Source organism: Scyliorhinus canicula, chromosome 9 (assembly GCF_902713615.1).
Source record: "Scyliorhinus canicula chromosome 9, sScyCan1.1, whole genome shotgun sequence".
Classification (NCBI taxonomy): domain Eukaryota; kingdom Metazoa; phylum Chordata; class Chondrichthyes; order Carcharhiniformes; family Scyliorhinidae; genus Scyliorhinus; species Scyliorhinus canicula.
This window is the reverse complement of record NC_052154.1, coordinates 31,247,856-31,272,270: the sequence shown is the minus strand read 5'-3', so window position 1 is coordinate 31,272,270 and position 24,415 is coordinate 31,247,856. Positions and strand designations below refer to the sequence as shown.

General features: G+C 47.3%; 1 protein-coding gene and 1 non-coding gene across 2 annotated transcripts in view; both read right to left on the bottom strand.

The window, feature by feature from the left end:
* Nucleotides 1-4,980: 4,980 nt before the first annotated feature.
* The window catches only part of dhodh (dihydroorotate dehydrogenase), a 19,957-nt gene continuing 522 nt past the window's right edge, over nucleotides 4,981-24,415 (bottom strand). The window contains exons 2-9 of the mRNA XM_038805985.1: nucleotides 19,184-19,396; nucleotides 17,339-17,538; nucleotides 15,576-15,658; nucleotides 11,828-12,015; nucleotides 10,637-10,750; nucleotides 9,559-9,712; nucleotides 6,306-6,465; nucleotides 4,981-5,271 (exon numbers count right to left, since the gene is read on the bottom strand). Coding sequence (XP_038661913.1) covers nucleotides 5,178-5,271; nucleotides 6,306-6,465; nucleotides 9,559-9,712; nucleotides 10,637-10,750; nucleotides 11,828-12,015; nucleotides 15,576-15,658; nucleotides 17,339-17,538; nucleotides 19,184-19,396 — 1,206 coding nt within the window. The 3' untranslated portion in view covers nucleotides 4,981-5,177. The remainder of the gene's footprint in view (nucleotides 5,272-6,305; nucleotides 6,466-9,558; nucleotides 9,713-10,636; nucleotides 10,751-11,827; nucleotides 12,016-15,575; nucleotides 15,659-17,338; nucleotides 17,539-19,183; nucleotides 19,397-24,415) is intronic.
* On the bottom strand, nucleotides 10,830-10,894 carry LOC119972028. The gene has a single exon (XR_005461967.1). It is a non-coding gene; the product is annotated as a small nucleolar RNA SNORD98 (small nucleolar RNA).

Here is a 24,415-nt window from a genome sequence, read left to right as displayed (position 1 = left end):
AAAAAATGGAAAAAACAAGTTTACTGCCGAAACTGTGGGCTGTCTTTTGTTGCAGTGCTAGACTACTATACACAATAATCTGAGGAGACTCAGGTACAGAAAGATCATTTATTAGCCAATGGGTTGGGAGAACACAAACTCAGGGAAGTGTCTCTAGAGCTGATTCTACCCAACTGAGAAATCATGATTTATACATTGCAGATCATGTAGGCAAAGGCATTATTTACATTTGAACATTGTCTGGCTCAGACTTTTACATTGAACAAGTTGCAGGTGGTCACAAGGCAGAGTACGTATTTTCCACCTATTCCCTTCTCTGGCTCCTCTCTAATCACTTCCCTTGCTGCTAACACTGTTGGTTGCGCCTGCATCTGGAAGTCTTAGAAAACCAAGTTGGACGGAAAGACATGATATGCACCGGCTCTTTGAAAGAGCGCCCTACTTAATCCCACGCCTTCACCCTACCCCCGTAACACAACCTAACCTTTTGAACACGAAGGTCGAATTTAGCATGGCCAATCTACCTAACCTACACATCTTTGTGCTGTGGGAGGAAACTGCAGCACCCGGAGGAAGCCCACGCAGACACAGGGAGAAAGTGTAAACTCCAGTCATCAGAAGCCATACGTTGTTAACATTTTGCACACCTGCCCCAATGTCTGACAATCTTTCTACCAGCTTTTTAGCTATCAGGGGAGGTTGGATAAACTCGGTTCGTTCTCACTGGAATAACAGAGGTTGAAGGGCAACCTGATAGAAGTCTAAAAAATGATGAGGGGAATGGACAGAGTGAATAGTCAGAAGCTTTTCCCCAGGGTGGAAGAGTCAATTACTGGGGAACATAGGTTTAAGGTACGAGGGGCACAGTTTAGAGGAGATGTGCGAGGGATGCTTTTTACACAGAGGGTAGTGGGTGCCTAGACGCTGCCGGAGGTGGTGGAAGCAGGGACGATAGTGACGTTTATGGGGTATCTTGACAGATCCATGAATAGGATGGGAATAGAGGGATACGGACCCCTGAAGTGTCGAAGGTTTTAGGTTAGAAGGGCAGCATGAGATCCGAGAGCCAAAGAAAAATTATTTCACAACGTATTGCCCCACATGTTAAGGAGGCAAACACAATGTGATGTGAATGGTCGGCGTAGCAACCGCACTTATATGAAGTGTTCACCTATATCATCAACCTCCCCTTTTTTAAGTCGGCGTGTCTGTTTGAGTGGGGCAGATATCATCACATTCAATTGCCAGACTTAATGCAGGATTATGTTCCACACAAAATGCCACTTTAGATACAGCACAAGAAATTTACAAAGAATGTAGGCTTTGTTCACTATTGGTAATTGTGACTGCACTACCTTAATGATAACCTTCTTTCTGAGGAATTAAGTGCAGATCTTTATGGTAACACAGAGAATCTGCTGAAGGGAAAATGCCATACAGTATCATTTTAGCACAACCACATCGGCTCGAGTAGGCACAGTAACCTGTACTGTGTAAATAAAAAAAATCAATAAATTTATGAGACCCAAAAAATAACGGTGACATTTGCTGTCAGTGTTTATTCCTCTCTCCTCTTCAGTGAGCACGAGTGGTCCCAGTGGGTAAACTGTGAACTGCAGGTGCCTACTTCCTTATCCCCAAATGTCACAATCCCATTTAGTCAGCTGCACCGTCACATTTAGAGGCATTCTAAACCGCAAGTCAAACCCAAAATGCAATCCGGTGTACATCCTCCAATAAAACAATTCCCAGGGGTCAACATTGCTTGCACGGAAAGTCACCTGGATAGCAGCCACTTGAAAAATGAGCATCGAATAATCAGCGCAGGAGGTGCCTGTGAAAGCTGGGCAGTGGCATCATGGGAAATCAGAGCTGAGGAATAGCTGTAATACGCTGTACAGTATATGCATAAAATGATAATCTTTAACCTTATGTACTCTATGCTTCTTGTATTCATCAGTTCTATTATTAGTTGTATGTAACAAGCATAAAAAGTGGATGAGATGGAATTTAAAATTTCTAATTTTTGAGTGTAGCTTTGAGTCAGTCCTATTGATAGTGTACTGGACTCTGATCAAGCCACAATTTGTGTGCTCGTCAGTTCTGGACAGCAAGACATAAGGTCACAACCTAGCTCCTGGAGTTAGTGCAAGGAGATGCCTTGAAGTCAATCCATGTCAGAAGACTGAGGGCGCAATCTAACTGCTGCATTGTGCTGGGCGCGAATACGCACGTGCCGGTTAGATCGAGGGAGAGGCCAAAATGAGAAATTGTGGTGGTTGCCGATCGGTTTCTGATCTAGCCCTGTCTGAGGTAATATGGTGCATGTCACTCCCACTGACTGTGGCGGCCACCAGCTGCACATCTGAAGGCTATTGCTAATAAGGAATTGGCATTGTTAGTTATGTGAGCACTCATCAACTCCCAATTGGGAGCCATGTCGTAGGTGGTTATCAATGGAGTATCCTCTGGAGGACCCCGGCCAACTTGTCAGTGGCACGTGCCTCCCTATTCTGCCTGCTGACCCCGAGACGTGCCATTGTCAGGAAAGGTGGGGGGGGTGACCGCTGTCGTCTCCCTGCAGGGAGACTCTGGGTTGGCCTCCGATCAGTGCCCGTAGACCCCTGGGGGTCACCTGGGATGGAGGGGCGACTGTCTGAGCTCCAGAGACCTCTGTGTCATCTGGTTCTGCCAGCACTGGCGGCTTCTCATTATCTGCACTATGGTGTCGAGGCCCTCAGCGATGCCCCTCTGTGACCGGGTCACGCTCTGCAGTGCCTCGCCAATGTCCGCCCGCATCAGGGACACCATCCCCAGCGGCTGGGCATTGCAGTTGAGGTACTCAGCCATGTCCATCACTGGCACCACCACTCATGTAGCTATCGTGGTGCACCAGGCTTTCCACTGCGGTTGCTACCATAGAGTGTTGGCCTTGATGCCACGCCTGGTCAGCACCACCCCCTTGTACCCATAGCTCTGGGACTCCAATCGGCCATGCGCTGGAGTGTCGCTGACATCCCCCTCTGAATTTCACGGCAGCACCGGAGCACCTGCATCAGCTCAGGGATAACCTGGTCCGGAATCTCGGCATCTGATTGGGATCCAGCAGACCTCCAACTGCTGTCTCCCCCCCCCCACCCCCAGATGTTTCTGCCTCTACCAGATGTGCATGAGCAACTGTACGATGCTGACCCGATGTGCCCCACAAGCCTGTTCACTACTTTCACCCACTGAGGTGTGTCTCTCTGCCTGGCAGAGCAGGAGGGTGATACCTCCTCAGAGGTGTTTTCTTTCGGGGTGGGGGGCACTCCAGGTGGAGATCCTGCGAGATAATGGACGTGTGGTCAGTGGAAGGGGAGGATCATTATTCTGGCATGAACAACACACGTGTGACAGGCCATCTGGGTGGGGGCCGGTGGATACTCACCTCTGCAGCACAGGCCCATCTTGACATCGGTGGCTGATATGTCCTCGGCCGCACTCGCGACCTCCATAACCTGTTCATCATTGGGGACGAGGACTCTGATGTCCAGCACCCCACCGACTGTCTGGGCCCTCTCCTGTCTCTGTGGGGACTGAGAGAGGGCATTGTGAGCTGTACGTTTCATGAGAGACCTTAGCCTGGCACAGATTAGTATGGATTCACGCAAACATGGACCATACGGAACGGCACCTGGAAGGTCTTCCAGGTCATTGGAGGCCTCGAGTGTTCACGGACAGGGCAAGGTGGCACCCAGGCACTGCTAGGCTGCCTGGGGACACTGCCAACGTTCAGGGTCTGAAGGGGACCATGCCCATGAAGAGGGTGAAGGGCGGGTAATATGGGGGGGGGGTCTCCGGAAGGTTGGGGGGGTTGAAGGATGGTGGTTCTGGAAGGGGAGGGCCAAAAAGGGGCGTGGGAAGGCCTGAAAAGCAGAGGATCTCAGTCAGCCCATCGCAGGGGTGTCTTTACTTTGGGGGGGGAGGGGGAGAGAGACGTGGGGTGAAATTATCTTTAGGAACCTACGTCCTTTACCTTTTAAGATAGACCCAAAATACCTGTTCAATGCCGTTGCCATTTCTGTTTTCCATCTTAAATTCCCCAGCCTCATTCTCCAGAGCACCACCACCACTAGCTTTAGTTATTCTTTTTGTATTCAAATGCATACCATCTGTTTTTATATTTCTGGCTAGCTTTCTCTCAGACTCTACCTTGTGTTATCTTTTTAGTCAGTATTTGCTGGTTCTTAATGTCTGCTCAATAAATGCAGGAACCACTTAGCCAGAGAAACAGGAAACCCTGACTTAGGACAGCTCCATCCCCAGTGGATGGCAAGTTTGCATTTTGTACGAGGCTGGGGGTGCAGATTCTTGTACGTCTGGCAGAGAAATCCCAGAAACAGCAGAGATCTGAAGCAAACACATTGCTGCTGGTATCTACTTGGTAACTTTGAACTCCTGAGTTATATCAAGTGACCAGTTGAACCTCCATGGATTTTCAAAGATGCCGAGTACAATAGGAAGGGAAATGCTGAGAAACATTTCAAGCTTAAGAACAACCTCAGGAAAAAATGAACAAACTGAGGATTGATCGTGAAGCAATTCATTCTTGGAACAGGGGTCTTGCGGATAGAGCAATGGATGAGCTCAACAGGATGCTGTAATGGGGGAAGAAGTTAGATTGAAGCAGGAACTAAATTGAACATCAGCTTCCCTCTTCTGCATTTGGGTTAGTCATATGGCAGGAATCTCTGACACACCCCCCCCCCCCCCCCCCCCCCGTGGCATGTTGGCAGCACACCATTGACCCCCTTGGCAGCACACCATTGGCTGGCGACAGGATCCACCGCTCTCAATAGGATGTCCCATAGAATTTACTCCACTCTGCGGGGGGGGGGGGGGGGGGGGGGGGGGGGGCGCGCCATTGCTCTGGAAGATCGCACCCAGTGTTATAATAGGCTGTAAATTTAATTTATGGCATTAATTAGTGCAAAACTTCAGTCCTTAGCAATTCCCAAGGGTTTAATCCAGATATGCTAACGAGAAGCCACGAGGGCTTCTCATTTTCCTTTGTTGTCAGTTTAAACTCCAGTAGGTGTGAGTAATCATCTGGGTTCATGTTCTAATCATCTTGTTGCTCCTCTTTTGTCAATATGTGATCACGCAGTAGTTGCCTTGATTGCGGCAACAGGCCCAGCTCAAATATTGTCCTTTACAAGTGCTGGTAACTGCATCTCTCGAGGCCTGTGATCTGCACCCACTGCTTCAGCTATACTGGAAAATCCTTGTTCCCTGTAAAAAAAAAACATATAAAACTGTTAATTGCTTAAAAAACACAACAAAATTAGCCCTCGTAGCCGAAGCTGGTAAAATTATGCACCGGCAGTGCAACAATTTCAGTTCATGAGAGTCTGATACCCGAAACCAGAACAGTCAATCAAACCCGTTGAGCCATTACATGACCTGAATGTGGAGATACTGGGGTGGGCACAGTAAGAAGTCTTACAACACCAGGTTAAAGTTCAACAGGTTTGTTTCAAATCACTAGCTTTGAGCGCAGCTCCTTCATCAGGTGAATGAAGAGGTGGGTTCCACAACCACATATATAGACAAAGTCAATGATGCAAGATAATACTTTGAATGAGAGTCTTTGCAGGTAATTAAGTCTTTACAGGTCCAGATGGAGTGACTGGAGAGAGGGACAATCGCTGGTTAAAGAGGTGTGAACTGTCTCAAGCCAGGAGAGTTGGCAGGATTTTGCAAGCCCAGGCCAGATGGTGGGGGGGGGGGGGGGGGGGGGGGGGGGGGGGGGTGAATGACCTCAATAGTATGACAAAATGGCAGGATTTGATTCCGGGATGTTTGCCTCCCTGGAATCTACAAGAGGGCGTTCAGGGACATGGAAGGCTAAACCAATGACGTGATGGTGTGTGGCACTGCATGTTGCTCCAAAGTACCATCCTGCAATGATTACCCAGAGAATACCAAAGACAATCTATATTGCACCCTCCAATGTGGTGTCCAGTCATGTTGCACACTTTGTGTCTCGGTGTGGTCCTGGTATAATATTGATATTATTCCATAGCAGTTACAATAGATTGTAACTGGGATTTCAATGGGGTCTGATTGCAACCTTGCTCTGCCAGTTTCAATGGATATTCCTCTCCAACAAGTTTGCATTCTCAGGGAATCTACTTCCCACAAGCAGGAATATTGCAGCCATCCAACAAACACATCACACCAAAATCAGTAAGTTTCTAAAATATCCCACTGCCAATGCACTGCGTGACTCAGAGAGTAATACTTGAACAGTAGCCCACACTTACTTTAACAGTTGCTCCAGCTCGCGTTTGATTTTGTTTACCACGGGGGGTCCTTCATAAACGAACACAGTGTACAACTGGACCAAAGTGGCTCCTGCTCGGATCTTCTCAAGGGCATCAGCTCCACTGCTGATTCCACCCACCCCAATAATAGGAACACTCCCTGTAGAAGCAAGCAGAGCAGCAATAAGATACACTGTAGGTGGTGGACACGGCCCACCATTGGTTGCACACTATTCCGCCAGGGAAAATGTGGTGGGGCGGGAGGGGCTGCCATCAGTGGAACCCCCGCCAACGGGAATGGCGGATAATTTCAGCATACATTTAACTTGTACTAGAGGAACTGTAACTAACTGTATGTTACATTGACAATACTCCACCAGGCCATAGCGTTTCAAAACATTTTAAACATATAAATTCAATAGTGCGGGTGTTAACTGTATTTGCCCAATTATATTACCGACCAGTAAAAATTTATTTTGCGTGGAAGACAATTTGGGAAGGATGGTTAAAAGTAGCTGAACTAATATAGACCAACGAGGACCGAAGTTTGATCATCTCTCTCCACCAAATTAGTCGATCTCGATTGTAGTGAGGGAGTTGCACTTGGCATCATTGCCTTGGGAGTTGGAGGGGTCAAATCCCACTACTCATCATAATACTGAGAGCATTGCTGGGAGCTCGTGTGGCCAAGACCAGTTCTGAAGCCCCATTCTCAAAACTACTGCTGATATTATAGAATTTACAGTGCAGAAGGAGGCCATTCAGCCCATCAAGTCTGCACGGCCCTTGGAAAGAGCACCCTACTTAAGCCCACGCCTCTACTCTATCCCCATAACCCAGTGTAACCCCACCTAACCTTTTTGGACACCAAGGGGTCAATTTAGCATGGCCAATCCACCTAACCTATTTTTAATTGATGAGCAATTTTCCACATAAATTCATGAATCCGAGTAAGTAATTGGTGAATTCTCAAATGTCACCCGTGCCCAAGTTGAAATAACACACATCAGCCTCTCACTAGGTTTAATTTCACAAAGGCCCCAGAAGTGAAAGGACAATTGAAGTGAAGCTGGAGTCCAATCTGATGTAAAAAATAAAAGTGACCAACATAATTTTGTACCCCAGGAGTGGCAAACAAGGGACTGCGTTGAAGTTTCCATGAGCAACCCTAAACCATCTTTACTCAGCTGTCTTCATAATATTATGGGCCAGGGTTAAGAGAACACCAAAGTGTATCATGGAGTCCACCTGACCCACAACTTTTAATAGATTTTGGTTATGGGGAACACAAGGGCCCACTTTACAGGTGTGATGGAACAGAGAACTAAAAGTATTTTAAAACAAAAACAATGTTTATTCGAGGAATCCAGTTAATATTTTATAAACATGCAGTAAACATCTAATCAATCACCAACCCCGATAACCCTCCCAAAAAGATACAATACTCTATAGGTAACCCTTATGAATGTTGTTACGAAAGTTACTAAGTCAAAAAACCCTTTTAACAAAGACAGCAGGTTTGCAATCCTTACAGAAACAGGTATTACTTTGAAATCACCAAGTGATCTGGTGAGTCTTTAGATTACAGAGAGATCAATACACACATCTGCTTGGTTTGAATGCAGCTCTCCAATTGAAAGCGAAACGAAACCCAGAGCCGACACCCAGAGCCGAAACAGCCTTCAGCACAAACGCAAGTCAAAAGCAGAGCAGAGCCCAGCTCCACCCACACACTGACATCACTGCAGCCATTTGATGAAGCACACTTTTCTTCAAGGGTCATTCACATGACAATAGTACATACTGAAATGTTACTCATTTAGGGCACTGCAGTCCACCATGTAGAGCATGCTACCTTGAAATTACATTGTTTAATTGGCCCACAGAACCTCCATACATTTGATTGCATCACTTTGGGTTTTACACGGCCACATGCACTTAAAAATAGTGAATTGATGTTGTCTATTTAGTTCATTACTATGACAGCCTCACCTGAATATGTTTAAAAAATAAACTTGAGAAAAAGTACCATCTTTGCAGTATCAGTAAGTGGCACTCCAGCAGTGAGAATATACACAATCTGAGTGAGTATACCTGGCAATTTGGATCAAAGTGGGAATTCAACTGGTAAATAAGTAGCCTAGTTAAACAGGTAGCTGTCTGAGTGACATTTAATTGTCAATCATTTGTCAGCCCTTTCCCCGAATAGGTGTTGATTACTGTAGCAGGAAGCTAAGCAAAGAGTGACTCTTCTCAGCTCCATACAAGAAAGGGAATTTTTCAAGCTCATAGAATTTACAGTGCAGAAGGAGGCCATTCAGCCCATCGAGTCTGCACCGGCTCTTGGAAAGAGCACCCTACCCAAGGTCAACAACTCCACCCTATCCCCATAACCCAGTAACCTTACCCAACACTAAGGGCAATTTTGGACACTAAGGGCAATTTATCATTGCCAATCCACTTAACCTGCACATCTTTGGACTGTGGGAGGAAACCGGAGCACCCGGAGGAAACCCACGCACACACGGGGAGGATGTGCAGACTCCGCACAGACAGTGACCCAAGCCGGAATCGAACCTGGGACCCGGGAGCTGTGAAGCGATTGTGCTATCCACAATGCTACCGTGCTGCCCTAATCAGTAAGTGCCGCACGAACAGTGAGAGGGATCTGATCCTGGGTAAGACACAGTCCGAATGAGCATATTTGGATTAAAAAGGCAAAGAGGAGTTTTGATAGAGATGTCCACAATTGAGAGGGGGTGGACAGAGCAGACAGGGAGAAACTGTTCCCGCTCATTAAAAGATCGGGAATGAGAGGGCACAGCTTTAAAGTGGTTTGACAAAGTAGCAAATGCGATGGAAAGAAAAACTTGTTCACACACTGAATGGTTTGGGTCTGGAATGCACTACCTGGAAGTGTACCTGAGGCAGGTTCAATGGAGGCATAGTAGAGGATTAGTTGAATAGAAACAACATACAGGGGTACAGGGAAAATGCAGGGGAATGGCACTAACTCATGATCCTCATTTGGAGAGCCGGTGCAGACATGATGGGCCAAATGTTCTCCTCCTGCACCATAATAATTTTGTATGGAGCTGAATGAGAAAGCTCCATATAAAGGAAGTCCAGTTTCTGCCCTTATGCTTATTGCTGTGCCAGTGGGGGACCCCCAATGACAGGCCTCTTACGCCAATGTTGAATTTGAACTCCCTGTCACTGATGCCATTTGTGATTCAACGTGGCTGAATTGTACCTTTGGTTAGTGAATAAAAGTCCTTCACAGCCTGTGTTGACATTTCCTTCAGTGGAGCTCCACTCAAGCCCCCAGGCTGACTCTGCAGTGGGTCTTTCAGAGATTGTGGCCTACTGACTGTAGTGTTTGTCACGATTAGACCATCAACTCCCAGCTGAAAATTCAAAGAGGAATACATTAAGTGGAAGGTTGCATTTAGAATCATAGAATTTACAATGCAGAAGGAGGCCATTCGGCCCATCGAGTCCGCACCGGCCCCTGGAAAGAGCACCCCACCCAAGCCCACACCCCCGCAACGCCACCCAAACGTTTTGGACACAAAGGGCAATTTAGAATGGCCAATCCACCTAACCTGCACATCTTTGGACTGTGGGAGGAAACCGGAGCACCCGGAGGAAACCCACGTTATCACGGGGAGAACGTGCGAACTCCGCACAGACAGCGACCCAAGCCGGGAATCGAACCTGGCACCCTGGAGCTGTGAAGCAACTGTGCTAACCACTGTGCTACCGTGCTGTGGCTGGATAATCAGAACAATGCAGTGATTCGACAGGCCCAACCCCTCTGCCTGTCTAACACAATTTACAAAGTACACAGACACAAGGAAAAGAAAGTGGCTCTAATTCTCCGGTCGCTGTGATTCACTTTTCCCGCCGGCAGCACACCCCTGCCCATGGGTTTCCCGGTGACACGGGTGGTAACAATGGAAAATTCCATTGAGAACGGCAGGAAGATAGAATTTCGGCGCCAACAAACAGCGCGCGACCAAGAAACACGCAGCTGGGGATGCGGAGAATCCAGCCCAGTTGCAAATCTTGCCCCAGCGATCAGAATCCTGAAACCCAAGATCAGTCTGAGATACACACTCAGAATAAGAGCTCATTACCTCCTCTGGGGTTCATCACCTAAACAATGACCCAAATGGAAAACTCACTTTTTAATAGCTCAATGTTAAAATCACTAAAAATCCAAGGGGGTAGACGGACTCATAAGTACAGATCTGCAGTCAGGGTAGAGGTGTGGACAGTGAACCTGGCCTTGTTGGAGGTTCAGTTGCTTGAAGTTGCGTTGACCTCACCTCCATTACAACGCGAGCAATGTCTTTTTTATCTTCAGCTGTCAGATCTGGAGCAATTTTTAAAAATACAGCTGGCTTCCGGTTGATTTTCAGAGCATCTCTTTCCTCCAACACCTGTAAAAGAATTGGAAACAGCTGCTACAAAATCCGTAGCCAACATTTTTTTTTCCATTTCTTTTCATTTTTTTTTCATGGGTTCAGTAGCTTTTCTTCCACACTGTCATTTCAGCAATGGAATAGGATTAAACATCATTACCCAATCCGTAACCAACATGATGTTCTGAAAATGATACAGGCAAAGTTTTCTCACAGCACAAACACATCAATGCCGTAAATAAATTTGGGGACCCATATTATGTTTTTTTAAAACATTAAAGAATGCAACATTTTACTTGTCAGTGTTAAATACAAACCGACACTGGCAAGAATTAAAAAATAAATAAATTCTGACAGATATTTGCTTTTTTCCTTAACGCAAGAAAAAGAGTTGCATTTATAAAGCGTCTTTTATGACTTCAGACTGTCGTAACACGTTTCACAACCAATTAAATATGTTGGATGTGTAGTCAGGTGTAATGGAATCAATGCATTGGATGTGTAGTCAGAGGTGTGATGGAATTAATGCATTGGATGTGTAGTCAAATACTATAAATCTAATTAAATATATTGGCTATGTAGCCAAGAGTTGTAATGTATTTAATATGTTGGATGTGTACTCAGAGTTGGAATGTAATTAATACATTGGATGGGTAGTCAGTGGTGTAACATAATTAATGCATTGGATATGTAGTCAGAGTTGTAATGTAGTCAGCTGTAATGTAGGAGCCAATTTTTGTACAAATAGCAATGTGATAGTGACCAGATAATATGTTTTAAGTGATGTTTATTAAATATTGGCCACAGCACTGTGGAGAATTCCCTTTCTCTTCTTCAAAATAGTATCATCTTTTAAGTCCAAACAAGAGGGCAGATGGGAACTCAGTCTCACCTGAAAGGTTTCACCTCCGGCGGTGTAGCATTCCCTCCAGTACCATATTGGAACGGCAGCCTAGTGTTTGCTTTCAAACGTTAAGAGTTGGACTTGAATCCACAAGCTCCATTTCTACCTCGGAGTTACAGAAATAGCAGATGTTTTGCTTTCAGCTGCTTGATCGGACGGACACACCAAAAATAAGAAAGCTGCTTGCTGACCTTTTTCAACAGGTTCTGCAGGTCCTCCTTGTTCTGAAGTGCCCTTAAACCCGGGGTGTTGGGACTAGACAGATTCACAACCAGATAGTCAGCTAATTGGCCCAGCTGCTTGACTCCTTCCACATAATCGGCTGTAGCGTCCCTGGACAGCTTGTTCTTCCCGAGATTGATGCCCAAAGGTCTTCCCGCTTCCAAAACATAAACCAAACAATTCACACAATGGCTATTTCTCAAAGGAGATTCCATCAGAATATTTGACAGGAATCACACTTAAACGTTCTACAGAAAGCAGACATCTTTCATACACAGTTGCTAGTCACAGCTGGATTGAAACAGCTTTTACAATTCCAATGCCAGGGAAATTGGTGGGAGTTTCACCACAAATTTCCATACTGCAGTTCCCTGGAACCTGTGCAAGTGTCCTGATTCCAAATGGTAAGTGTGGAAGGGGTGAAACACACAAGGACTACGGGACCCTATTGATTTTTAGTCCCTTAACAAATTGGCTTTGATGAAACAGTTGCTTTGTGGAAAAAACACAGCACCTAGGTCCTAGAAATAAAATATTTTGGTGATCTTGACTTGAGGGTTAAACAGTGCTATAGGTCTGGAGTCACGTGTCGGACAGACCAGGTAAGGATGCAAGATTTCTCTCCCTAAAGGACATTTGTGAACCCGGGGCTGGATTCCCCAAAAATGGGGCGATGTCCCCCCTACCAGTGTAAAAACACTGGAGTTTCACTCTTGACTTCCATCAGAATAATCTCCAGCTATTCTCCTCCCTTGCAGGGCCCCGGAGTGCTCCTCGCAACTTCAGCTGCGGATACGGGCCCCGCACTTCAGATCACGGGTCCGCGCATGCGCACGGCGGTGGCCTGCATTGGTGGCACCGTGCGCGATGGCGGACTCGTACCGCGGAGGCAGCTGCAAGATGTAGCCCCCCCCCCCCCACCCCGAGATGGCGTGTGCCCGCAGATCCGAGCCACCTGATCGCTGCCATGGCCGTCCACGAGGCCCCCCCAGTGCTCGATCCCCCACCTGCCCCCCCACCCCCATCAGGACGGCGCGGACTGAGTCTGCAGCTGCCACCCGAGGATCCTGACGGCCAACACATGGTTAGAACCATGCCTGCCGCCGGAAACTCGGCCAGTTTTGCCCGGAGAATTGTGCAGGGGGGTGGCGGCAGCTCTGTCAATGACCCCCTAGCCACGCTCGAGCGATTCTCTTTTGACCGGAGAATCGCGCGAGCGTCGCCGGCTACGATGTCGGCATATACGGGGATTCTCCGCCTCCGTGCCTAACGCGATTTTAGTGCGGGGCTGCGGAGAATCCAGCCCCAGATGTTTTTCTTTACAACAATGGACAATAATAATAATAATCTTTATTGTCACAGGTAGGCCGACATTAACACTGCAATGAAGTCACTGTGAAAAGCCCCTAGTTGCCACATTCCGGCACCTGTTCGGGTACACAGAGGGAGAATTCGGAATGTCCAAATTACCTAACATCACGTGTCTCTGTTGTATTAGCTACAATGATCTCAGTTTCCCCAGAATATGGAGAATAATTTCAGCCAGATTTCCATCTCCTTATCACTATCCACCCACTCCTTCTGATGGTGGCTTAAATGAACACCAAGTGAGAAAAAGGCTCAGGCTGTGGTCTGACACCTTTACTGCTGCTGCAGCCTTCTGTGACTCGCTGATAAAAAGGTTACAAATGAAAACAGGTCACTTGGGAAAGATACTGCACAACACCAGACAGCCATGGAACTGGACCCAATAACATCTTCTGGAAAAGAAGGTGAAGAGGTATAATTTATTGAAAATAGAACGTAAGAAAACAGAGGAAGAGGTATAATTTATTGAAAATAGAAGTTAAGGAAACTGAGGAATAGCCTGCACATCTTTGGGTTGTAGGGGTGAGACCTGTGATAAGGAGAATGTGCAAACTCCATGGAAGAGTTTTAAGAAAAGAATGAAAATTTAAAAATTGAGACTTGGCACAACTGGGAGCTGGTGGTGGGGCAAGGAAGGGTGTCAGCAGCTACGTGTGTAACCTGACTTTATTATTGCTGAAAGAGAGAGACATGCTGTTGAAATATTTCATCCTGCACTCATCAGGACAAACACAAGAATGGCAAATTTCAGAGCGTACAGCTTATATTGCATGAGAAGAGTGCAGATTGGTTGGCAAGTCAACTCTGATTTGTTGAGGCACTGACATGGATAATGCAGCAAGGAGAAATGGTCCACATTGCTTTGTGTAATTCAAAAAATGATGCAATGCCTGAACATGTGGATAGCAATGAACAGCATGTGGATGAGAAATATGAAGGTGCCAAGAATGGATCCTGGGGCGGAGGGGCGCATCAGTATCAGTGTGGATGTGGGAAGATAGGCCATTCCTGGTGATTCTCCAGCTATGACTGTATAGATAACTATGCTTGTGCAGTCTAGCCTGACACAATAATGGAGCAGGGGCATTGATGGAAGTTGGTGTGGTGGTCAACTCTGTCAAAGGCTGCAGAAAATTCAAGGAAGAGTAGTTGACCAATGTCACAATCACCTGGGGCATTATTTGAAATTTTAGGAAGAGCACTGTGATGGGGGCCGAAACCTGATTGGAGGACTTCATGCGTTCAGTTCTGGGAATGATATGCAAGGATTTGGAGGGGTGACAGTATATTAGTAATTACTTAAGAGTAAGTTTGGCCCTGTGGGCTAGGGAAAAGGAGGGAAGCAGCAAAGGCAGCTGAATGGATGATTTCTGTTATATATGATGTATAGTAATATCTTGTTACTCATTTGCTTACTGCCAGAATGGTCGTACGCTTGATGTTCAGTAACACGAATGGGTTCATGGCCATCAGACTTTCAGTGCCAGATTTTTATTGAATTCAATTTCCATCATCTGCCCTGGTGGGATTCGAACCAGGGTCTCCAGGGCATTACCCTGGGTCTCTGGATTATTAGACAATACCACTACCTCCCTGTGTATTTACAGTAGTTAGCCAGAAATTAGAACAGTTTCTTTCTAACACTGCCAGACCATCCGCGTTTGCAATTTACATTGCATTTTTGGATGCTTCCCAGTGCAACCAATTGGCCAGAGGAAGTTGTAACTTCTCAGCAATTACCCTGCACACTTCTACTGTTAAATGTCTGAGAGCGATTCCCCGGTGCACCTTTATCTTTGGGGTACCGCTCTAAATCCGATGCTGGGGGAGCTCAGAAGTTACGATTTCAGATCTTCCAATTCGGAAAAGTATCCAGACTTGCAAGATCAACTCGTTTGTCACCCTCCACATCTGCCGAGTATTTTTAGTTCCTTGCATCAGGGGGGCCGCCGGTATTTGCAGTAAAAGCTTCTTTTAGGTATTGCATTAAAATGACTGGTGTCTGCTGCCACCATGTGACTAGAAACAGTATTACACCCAAGGCTGTCCATTTCCTACCGAATTGCTGATCAGATTTCACAACCTGCACCTTGAAATACAAAGTTATGCGCAGACGAAATAGAAAAACAAAGCTGGGCAAGGGGTTTGTGTCAAATCAAAACCAAATAAACTGAAAAAATACAGAGTGAAGCGGGTTTCAGAACAAATTAGGCACTATCCTCCAACACTGATATAAAAACGGAAAGTGCTGGAAAAACTCAGCAAGTCTGGCAGCGTCTGTGGAGAGAGAAACAGAGTTACGTCTCAAATCGAATAGGACCTTTCTTCAGAATCTGTTGCAGCTCTTACCTTTTGTAAGCTGTTCCTGGGTGTGTGACCGAGCTCGAAGCCTCTGCTGCACGGCAGCGTAACCATGACTATTAAAACCATACCTGGTTTAAAAAAAAAGAGACATTTCTGAAAAAGATAAAGACAAAGAAAAACACAAAATTCTTGGTATTGCTGCTCTCCAAAGGAGTGCTTGTTCACACACTGCACTGGAGGGGCACAGCGCCAGACCTGAATACATCCCAGGACCTCATATTGGGGGAAACCTCCAGTCCCGTATAGGAGGGGATTTCCCCACTCCGGTGCAGTCACCGGGGGGCGGGGGAAGAGATTTCCAGTGCTTTGTATGACAGAATCTCCATGTCTCATCATTGGGGACATCAGGGCCAGCCATTGGGAGCGATTCCAAAAGGGTATCTCCCTACACCCCGGAACATTCAATAAGGCTACTGTAGTACAAAGCGTTTATGGGTGTTGCTCATTTTCATGGCCCCGATTTGCCACCAGCACCAGCCCATTAGCTTCAGAGAATCAGGGGCGGAATTCCGATTGCTAGAAAATACTGGCAGACACTTGGCTTCAAACTCGAAGGACCCAATGATCCCAGCAAATTACCCGGTTTGAGTCGTGCCCACCTCGCTGCACGCTGCTCCCAGAACATCAGCAGGGGGAGGGGGGCACAAGCTAGCATGTGCAAGAGCCAGTGCCAGCTAACTTGGGCAGCAGTGCATTCGCACGCTTCTGCTTATAAATTAAAATGATGTAGAGTAGGAGAAGGCTGCTGTGGTGCGTAAACACCAGCATAGATCTGTTCCTTTTCACCTAAATGCCTGACTGAAAAAGTCCTCAATGTACACAGTCAGTTTTCACATGTACACTGATCCGATTCTCACCACCATCACTGCTCTCGTCTGCCTGACCTCTAGATGAACTTCCACATATCCATGCCATCACTAAGACCATCAATTTCCACTGCCTTCTTCCCCGGAGCGATTCTCTGGAAAGAAGTATTTAGCGAGCAGGAATTGCAGCGAGTTTCCGGACGACCAGCCCAGCAAGGCTGGCAATGCTGCTCAACGTTAATTGGTCCACTTAACATGACCATACAGGCTTCTCGCCCCTAAAGCCGCCTTGCCAGCTGATTCGCCAGCACCGCGCTTGCTAGCACCCCACTATAAAGATCGGGCCGCCCTTAAGCTGAGGATGCCACCGTAATAGTCGTGGCACAGCTGTCATCACCACCCTCCACCAGTGCGGATACACACATGGTGGGAAAGGTTAATGGTCAGGCTTCGGGTGAGCACCACACTGCTGCTGATGCCAGTCAGGTGGAGACAGGAACCTCCAGGGGAGGCAACAGTCGGATCCCAGGACCCAGCTGAGCCTGTAGAACAGAGTTACCTGGAGCTGATGGAGACATTAGGGAGCAGCCGGGACATTCAATGGGAGATGTCAGCGTCACTCCAGCAGATCCATAGCAGCTTGGGAGGAACCCCAGAGGTTACAGGCACAGGAGATATCGCCTGCAATGCATGTCACCGAGGCGAACAGTGCTAGGGTGGCGACTGCAGTGGAGAGCCTGGTGCACGACGTCAGCATCATTAATGAAGGTGTCGCGCAGTCAGTGACGGCCATGGCTGAGGGTCTCGGCAGAATGTCTGCCTCGCTGTGGGATGTGACCCAGTACCAGGCCAACCTCGCCCAACTCCCACCCACCCCAAAGTGTTTTCGACAAACTATAGGACAAACTTCAAGGAGTTATACTCAGAGCACATTCGGCCTACCTGTTGATGACAGCCTTATCAGGCTCCAGCCTGAAGATCCTGGGTTTGGGATTTCCATCCTGGGGTTTTGGTGTGACACTTCCGACCTCCACAAATCCAAACCCCATCTTGTAAAGGCCGTCCACTGCCTCGCCATGTTTGTCGAATCCGGCCGCAATTCCCACTGGATTCTTGAACTTTTGGCCAAAGACATTAACCTCCTGAAACAGATCAGTAATGGCTGGTGAATGAGGCAAACTCAACATTCAGCAGCCAAAGTTATTCCACACACTTAGGGCTGTCGACCCACCAAGATTGCCCCAGGCTCTCCAGAATTAACCTCCTGGATCTTGTTGCAAATTACGCAGAAGGGAAGAGTTTCTTTGAACACTTTAATTTACTAATCGAGTACATTATTTTCTAAGCTTCCCTTCCTCTCCTACAGTCACTCAATCTCAGACCCGCTGTCTACACACGCACGCACGCTCAGTGAGAAGGTTAGTGAAGGGAGGAGTGGATGAATGAGTGAATGGGTAGGTTGGAGGCTGGTCATGGAATAGTTGGGTCAGGTCAAGGCGGTGGTGATGGGATGGGGTATTCGGGTCGGGTCTGATTGGGGTAGGTGGGAGGGATAGCCAGGGTGGCTCATCAAGGGAAGTCCGCGGGTGGGTGGGGGAGGGGGTCTATAATTACCCAGGAGTTAGATCTGTCCAAAGCCTCCGGCTCTAACTCAAGAGTTGAGGACTTTTGCCGAGGATCCCGGGAATTGCTCACTGGAAGTCCAAACTTCGCAGTAATTCCCACAGAATCAGCACATCAAGTCTTGCTGTGCATCATGGATCGTACATCCAATCATCAATGACCAGAGACCAGAAGATCTGAGGCAACATTGTGGGTGATTAATCAGGGCAAGTTGTGCTCGTTATAAGAAACTGTCCTCAGATCACTCCAGATTCTGTAAAATGATAAAAGCGGGAGTGGGGTAAACGAAGACTGAGGTGAAGAGCAGAGCACTTTTGTGAAGTGTTATGGGCCAGGGTTTAGAGAACCCCAAAGTGTATCATGGAGTTCACCTGACCCACAACTTTTACTAGATTGTGGTATGGGGAGCACACGGCCCACTCTACAGGTGTGGTACAGCAGAAGTGGAAAAGTATTTTTTAAAGCAAAACAATGTTTATTCTATGAACAAGTTTTTAAAACATAGTGAACATCTCAGCAACCATTAATTCAAATACAACCCCCAAAGAATGCAACACTAAGTAATGCTTAATAACTTCCCAAACAACATCCAGAAGACAAAAGAAACACCTTTTAACAGAAGCGCATTAGGTTTACATTCACTACCGAGAACATTTATAATTCCGAATTCACCAAATGATCAAGAGATAGTCTTTTGATGGCAGAGGGAACAGCAGTACACCTGCTTGGTCTGGCTTCAGCTCCAACACTGAAAACAAAACTAAAACCCACCCTGCAGCAAACAGCCTAACACGAAAGTAAAAAGCTGACAGACAGCCCAGCTCCACCCACACTCTGACATCACTGCAGTAATAAACAGCCATTTCTTAAAGGTATTCTCACTACAGATATTTATACACACACCCCATTTATAAACACCCATTTCTTAAAGGTATGCTCACATAACAGAAGAGCAGAGTGATAATTTGAACGACATGAAGAAGCGGATGTTGGGAGTGCTAAGATTATTAAGAACACTATTCACAGCAATTTCGAAATGCTCTTTGTAAAGCCAATAAAAGCTATGCATTCACCCCTAATTGCTGACGTTCAACAGCCCATGGGAGTGTTCAAGATGCTTTTGGGGGTAATTGGGGATGTGATTGTACCTCATGGCGTACTTACCAGGGCAGAAGAATCCCTGCATTTTGACCACGGGATTAATCGCCACGAAATAAACTTGATAGTAAGATTATGAGCCAATTCTGGGTCCACAATCCTCCGCAGAGTAGGCATCAGGTGTTTGGCATAAAACTTCTCATCCCCAACAGCTGTGCAATAGGTGAGAAACAGACAAGCTCCACCGCCCAGCACTTGAACAGCCTCTCGTAAACGTCTCTGTGGAGAGGACAATCAAAACACCACTCAAACTGAATCCAAGACGAGAGAGAATATCTTTCCCGCGGTTAACCAATAGCAAGTGCTGGAAATGCTGGTTTCAATCAGGGACATGGCTTCTGGTGGTCTATTTTTTAAAATATATTTTATTCAGGCGTTTTCATTAAGAACAAATCACGGCAGAAGTAAAATTATACAACATTATAAATAATCCACACCCACTCGCCCCCTGTTCCCCACTCTCGGCCTCTCCTCCCGTCCTGCCTTGCCCCCCCCCCCCCCCCCTTGCCGACTCCTCAATCCTCCTTAAGGAAGTCAATTAACGGCTTCCACCTCCGAGCGAACCCATCAACCGACCCCACTCGAGTCAAACTGGACCTTCGCCAGCCTCAGGAATTCTGCCAGGTCACTCATCCACATCCTCGCTTGCTGCAGCTCCGAAGTCTCTCCATCCAAGTAAGATCCGTCTCCGGGCTATCCGGGAGGGAAAGGACAAAACAACAGCCCCTCTCGGCCCCTGGACTACCGGATCCGACACCTCAATATCGGCATTTCTGGACTCAGGGCCACCTTTAGCCCCCCCAACACCTCAGACATTACGTTCGGAAAACCCTGCCAGAACCCCTTTAGCTTCAGATATGCCCAAAATAGGTGGATGTGATTCTCAAGCCTCCCCACGCAGAGCCCACATCTGTCCTCCACCCCTATGGAGGTCAACTGTTTCCTGACAACCCCTATGGAGGTCAACTGTTTCCTGACACACCTAATAGGTAGAGGTTAGCTATTTAGGATAAATATTAAGCCCGAGTTCTACCCATTTTAAATTAAGGATTTCAACACTCTCAACCTCAGGTCATCTCAAAACATAACAGCTTACAAAACAGTGTAACACAGCAGAATTCACTTTACTAGATTAAAACAGACACTTTAACTGAATTAAGGAATACATTTTTCAAGACAGTGCCCAAGGACAGGGCAGGATCCATAGCAACAGCATGGCACAACAAGGTAACATGAAGGCTCTATTGTTATAACAGCTAAGTCAGTAAAAGACCAGTTCAAATTGGCCTTGATAACAGCACAATATCGCATTCTTTAACATACACAAGTAGGCAGATACAAAACAATTAGAACTAATGTTGCATATTAAAGATGGACAGCTTGCCGTCAAATCAGATGTGTTTCAGTCTAACCCAAACCAATTATGATTATATTGGGGTGTGATTAGAAGGCTCAAGACAGATGAAACAGCATAGCTGTAAATTTCATTCGGCCATTTTTAGGTTTAGAAGCTGGAGCTGGGCTGGATCATTAGCTGGATTTCTTTCGCTCTCTATTTTTCTTGAATCATCTATACTTTGATCTGAACTATTCTCTGTCTCCCTGTATTCAGACTTTGACTTTTAAAGTTATTGAGAGCTGTTTGTCTAAGCAAGAAGATCATTTCTGTGATTCTTTGAAAGCTTCAAATTGTCTACGAACTGCCTTTTAAATGACTTTCAAATTGTAATCAATAGAAGACAAATAAACATTTCTTATTTGCACCAAATTTCTACTGAGTTCCAGTAATCGCAAAGTGCTGCCGAAACCGAATGCTACATCTATCAACCCCCTCAAAAAGAGTACTCATCCATGTTACTGTCATATGCACACCGAAATAAACTGAATGTGGCTGAGCCTCACACACAACCTCCGCAGGACCTCCTCACGCGTCCTGGCCTCCACCTCCCCACCCAGCTCTTCCTCCCAACTTTATGTCCCCCACCGGAGCCCCCTCCCAATCCATCAGCTCCTTGTAAACATCGAACACCTTCCACTCCACTATCTCTCCCTTCGACAGCGCCTTGTCTTCCAACCCCAAGGGTAGATGCCAGGAAAGGACAGTCCCTCTCCCCTCACAGAATCCCGAAGCTGCAGGTACCTAAAACCATTCCCCCTGGGCAGCTCATACTCTTCCGCCAGGTCCTTCAATTTCACAAAACTGCCCCCTACAAACAGGTCCCCGAATCGCTCAAACCCTGCCTGCCACGGTCTCGCAAACCTCGCATCCAGCCCCCCCTGGTGCAAACCTATGGCTGTCACAAATCGGTGCCCACACCGAGGCACCCTCCAGTCCCAAATGCTGCCTCCACTGCCCCCATACCCTCAAGGCCGACACCGCCACTGGCTAGCGAGAACGGCAGAAGTCGCCTCCAACTGCCCCCAAGTGGGCCCCTCCCCCACTACACATTTCCTAACCATGGTGATGTTCACCGCCCAGTAATAGTTCATTACATTCGGCAACCAACCCGCCCCTCTCCTCGTCCCCACTCCAAAAAAGCTCTTTTGACCTGCGGGGCCTTCACTGCCCATACAAACCCAGAAATCAGCGCGTTAACCTTTGTGAAGAATGATTTTGGGACAAAGATCGAAAGGTTCTGAAATATGAACAGGAACCATGGCAGCACTACCATCTTTACTGTCTGCACCTGTCCCACCAACGATAATAGCAGCATATCCCACCGCTTAAAACCCACTGCTCCACCAACTGGGTCAAACCCTGCATCCCCAATGCCCTGGTATCTAAAACTCACACCCACTACCTTAAACGGCAACTCCGCTAACCTCCTCTCCTGCCCTGTGGCCGCAATCAGGAACACCTAGCTCTTTCCCATGTTCAACTCGTACCCGGAGAACTGGGCAAAGTCCTCCAAAATTCCCATTATGTCTCCAATGCCACCCAGTGGGTCCGAAATATATAACAGCAGGTCATTTGCATAGAGCAAAACCCTGTGCCCGACGCCCCCTTGCACAATCCCATGACACTCTGAAGTGTCATAGCCAAGGCTCTATAGCAACGGGGAGAGCGGGCATCCTGCCTCGTGCCGCGATACAGCCCAAATATCCCAAACTCACCCGGTACATCCGCACACTTGCAACCGGTACCCTGTACAGCAACCGGACCTCATCTACAAACCCCTGACCAAACCCAAACCACCCCAGCACTTCCCACAGGTACTCCCACTCCACCCGATTGAACGCCTTCGAACACCTTCTCCGCATCTATCGCCACTGCCACCTTCACCTCCTGCCCCTCTGGAGGCATCATAATCACATTAAGCTGCCTCCTCACATTTGGTGAGAACGGTCTCCCTTTCACAAATGCCGTTTGGTCTTTGCCTATCACCCTGGAATGCAGCCCTCAATTTGCGAAGCGAACACTTCGCCAACAACTTGCCGTCCACATTGAACAATGATATTGGACCATACGATGCACATTGCTCCGGGTTGTTGTCCATTTTCAATATCAGATGGATGCCTGTGATAGTGTAGTGCACTTCCTAGTCTGCCTCGCCCACCGAAGAATCTTCTCTTTATCCAACCGCATCACCTTTGGCACCTCGCCCACTTGCGGCCTCATCAGCACCCCATGCACTCGGTCGACCTCCAGGGGTCAGTCAAAGGCCCCTCCCCCATCAACTTCTCCAACATTTTGGCCACATACATGCCAGCCTCCGCTCCTTCGAGCATCGCCACAATCCTCAAATTTTCCCCTCTGTAGTGATTCTCCAGATCCTCCACCTTCGCTTTCAGCCTCTTCTGGGTCTCCCACCTCAGCCACCTGCTTCTTGTGCTCCCCCACCACCTCCTCCACTTTCTGGATCGCCCGGCCCTGGGACTCCAGCCTCTGCTCCACTAGGTCAATCCCTGCTTCAACCAGCTCTCACCACCTTGGCCAGGGCCTCCTTCCTCTCCTGGCTGAACATAGCATTTAAAAAGTCCACCAGCTGCTCTGTTGACCACGAGATGGACAGACAGGCCCTTTGCCCTCCGCCATCTTAGCCTGTGGAGCACCACAAAGACTCTCCTGCTCCAACAGCTCCCTTCTTCTCGGCCCACTCCTAGTTCATGGATCCATCCGCCAGCCACAGGAGTTGTACCTTCACCAGGTAATCCTACACCTCCTGCAGATACGCCTACACCTCCTCCAGATACGCCTACACCTCTTTTCATCCAAACTTTCGCCCATCAGACGGGGAAAGGACAAAAAAAACACCTTGAGCTACCAAATGTGCGCCCGCCCGCTTACTCCATGGCTGCCACCGGAGACATGGTGTACTTTTTTTAATGGACATCATGCATTTATATAGATGTGTAGCAGGATATAGCCGAGAACTTTACAAGGTGGAGGGGCGTTGGACAGAAGAAAGGAGGCATTTTAAAATGGTCAAAGATATAAGGTTTCTGAAGTCAAGGAAAAAAACAGCAAACTTTTGTAACGGAGGGTGGAATAACTCTAAGCAGTAGAAAAGAAAAGTAATTCTCAGATAGAGTGGAGACAGTGGCAAATAAACAGTTAAACCAGAGGCAGTAGGTGGGGATTGGGATGTACAATTGAGGAAGAAGATGCCTCCATTCTGTGGATTAAGGGAGCCAGGTCAGCCTGACGCTTGCAGGGAAAGTTCCAATGTTTGGGACTTGTAAGATTGGTTTGAGATGGGGCAATGTGGTCTCAGAAAATTAACATTTCACAGCCATCGAGGATGTGTGTGAAGGAAGAAAAATCAGAAAGATGAGAAAAGATTCAGCCTGATCACACAGATTCTAACCCACCCATCGGAACAGAAAACCACACCCAGCAACCCCCAGGGTTTCAACATTTACAATCACATTCTTCGAACTTTTGCCAAATGCACAGAAATGTAAAATGTCCAAAAGTTACAAACGCAACGTCAACTTTAACCCCACTCTCGACACCATTACATTTAACTTAAGGCAGGATCGTGATAGACCGTGTACATTTTCACCGTTCCATTGCAATGCTGTTTAAGCAAAATAAAAAGGTATATTTGGTAAAGTACACAATGCATTACCTTTAATGCTTAAAGTGCGGAGCAGCAGCGGAACTCCGTCTCACCGTGGCCGGCAGTGTGAAAGCTCACATGGGGGAGCTGCTCCCACACAAAGGGCAGGGCAGATACTGGGCTGTGGGGGAGGGGGCGGGAGAGAGAGAGACACTGGGCTGTGCCGGGGGGGGGG